A 2,251-nucleotide genomic window follows, 5' to 3' on the forward strand; every position below is an offset into this window, starting at 1 on the left:
AAATCACTATTTGGTACGTACCTTGGTTTTAAATTCACGGTTCGGTTCACATTGGCTACAGTGAGGTTTGGTAGGTTTGTTTTCACCGAGACAGATTCAATGACTTGTGACTGCGACATATTTTTAGGAATGGTCTCTGCATGCACCACTTTCGTGTTTGTTTCAATAACTTTAAATGTGTTCGTAGCACGTAGAAGGGGCAAAACTATAGAAAACATTTTTTGTCACTTTTTTCATTACGTTGCAATTCTCCAACTATCGTGAGTGAGGCAGCTTAACAACTGCTACAACCAGGGGTTCATCATATAATGGGGTTCTTTTTTGTGATTATAACTGGAGACACTTTCAAACAAAAAAAAACAATGGCAAGCACTAACTCTTTCTCCGTCAGGTCCGGGGAGGCCAAAAAGCCCGGGGATTCCAATGAAACCCTGCAGCAGAGGAGAGAAAAGGACAGAGACACACAGAGAGAGAGCGAGAGAGAGAGAGAGAGAGAGAGATTTGGTATTTTACTTGATGGCCTCACACATATCCAAGCCCATCTTCACACAATTCCTGGCGTGGTGAGGCAGAGATTCCGGCAGACCAGACACGCAATAATAACAGTCCCCCAGGATCTTGATTCGCATGCACTCGTTTTCCTAACGGGAGGACAAAGAGGGTTATTTCAACACAATAAATGCAACGGGAGCTTTGATTCGACTGGATCCAGAGGGTCGGTATTCGGGGGAAGGGGAGGGGTCCTGCATGCTTAGGGGAGGGCCTCTGTGAAGAACCAAGCCATGAGGCAAGTGTATATGCCCATGGACTGCATGGTGCTGGCTTCCACGATGTAGTCCAAGGGCACATACCCTCACGCCAGGGATCTCTGAAGACGGCCCCGGTTGTCACACTGTGCAAGGAAAGACAAACAAACACCACAACACAAACACAGCAGAGAACGACGTGTGGTTAGTAGGCATGGGCCGCTTGCCGCTTTCAAGGTGGACTGCAGAAGTGGCCACTCATTTTCTGACGAATACTGTAAGCACTTTTTTCTGTTGTACTTTGTTGAGTTGTTACATTAAAATAAATAAATAAATAAATAAATCCTCTTTATGTTAACTTACCCATTTAATCCCACCGGTCACATTTGTGAAGGACAACAATGATTTAATTTACAGGGCTCTAAAATTTTTTATTACTGATTATTTAAAAGGGCTACCAATGACACCTGATTTTGACTTTTAAATGTCTGGGAAACATTTGGGATTAAATGGGCTAATGTACCTATGGAATGTGTTCAGTGGGATAAAAAAAGAGTTGCAGTTATTTCCCCTAATATTTCAAAATAACATTTTTGGAGCTGTTTGCAATATAGTGATATTTTGCTCATGGTTATCATCCTGTCAGAATCTGATATTGGCCCATGCCTAGTGGATAGGTGACCCCCCCCCCCCCAAAAAAAAAGAGAGTGAGAGAGGACCTCAAATGCCGCCTTAAAACAGCGGGGCCTCATACGGAGCTCAAACAGGAAATTCCAGCCAGTGGGGGCAGGGGGGAGACATTGGGAACCGCCAAGAGGATCTGATAAAGACGCTTTATTGGAACATTAGCATCACTTTGTGTGCGTGTTTGTCTTATTCCGTGCAGCGGAAGCCGGCTTGTTTGGATGAGGTACATTATTTACAGCGGGCCTTCTCCGCCGGGGCCTGAAAATAGCAATACAATGTTGACATGACTATTAATAGTGCTACGCTAGGCCTGTGTCAATGTGCTTTTGTGTGCAGAGAGATGTATTACATAACGCCTCGGAGGGATTTGGCACCCATGTGCACACTCTGTATATGCACTCGTGCAGGAAACATACCGATGGCTGGCAAACTCTCTTTAGACTTATTCCTTGTTTTTTTTTTAAACCTCATTTACTGTCCTCCCCTCTATAAATACTTCAGTGAAAGTGTCAGTACCTGCCAGGATGATGTGTATTTATTGATAAGACATTCGTAATTTGACTTACCCGCACCCCTTTAGGCCCCAATGGTCCTATTGGCCCAGGTAAACCCTGAAAACAACAGTTTTTTTTTATTTTATTTAAGTCATTCAGCATTTACTTGTCCCAAACAAATTGTGAATCATTGCGAGGAATAAACTAGCTTGTGTTGCTTATTCGTAAATACGCGTCTAAGTCGTATTTACACACATGCACATGTGCACACGTGCACACGCACGCACGCACGCACGCACACACACACACACACACGCACGCACA

At 43.9% G+C, this 2,251-nt stretch overlaps 1 protein-coding gene across 1 annotated transcript in view; it reads right to left on the minus strand.

The window, feature by feature from the left end:
• Positions 1–2,251, minus strand: part of LOC109523439 (collagen alpha-1(XXVII) chain B-like) — a 69,991-nt gene that overhangs the window by 33,542 nt on the left and 34,198 nt on the right. Inside the window, exon 11 of the mRNA XM_019882605.1 lies at positions 378–431. Coding sequence (XP_019738164.1) covers positions 378–431 — 54 coding nt within the window. The remainder of the gene's footprint in view (positions 1–377; positions 432–2,251) is intronic.

Source organism: Hippocampus comes, unplaced genomic scaffold (genome assembly GCF_001891065.2).
Source record: "Hippocampus comes isolate QL1 unplaced genomic scaffold, H_comes_QL1_v1.1 scaffold437, whole genome shotgun sequence".
Taxonomy (NCBI): Eukaryota; Metazoa; Chordata; class Actinopteri; order Syngnathiformes; family Syngnathidae; genus Hippocampus; species Hippocampus comes.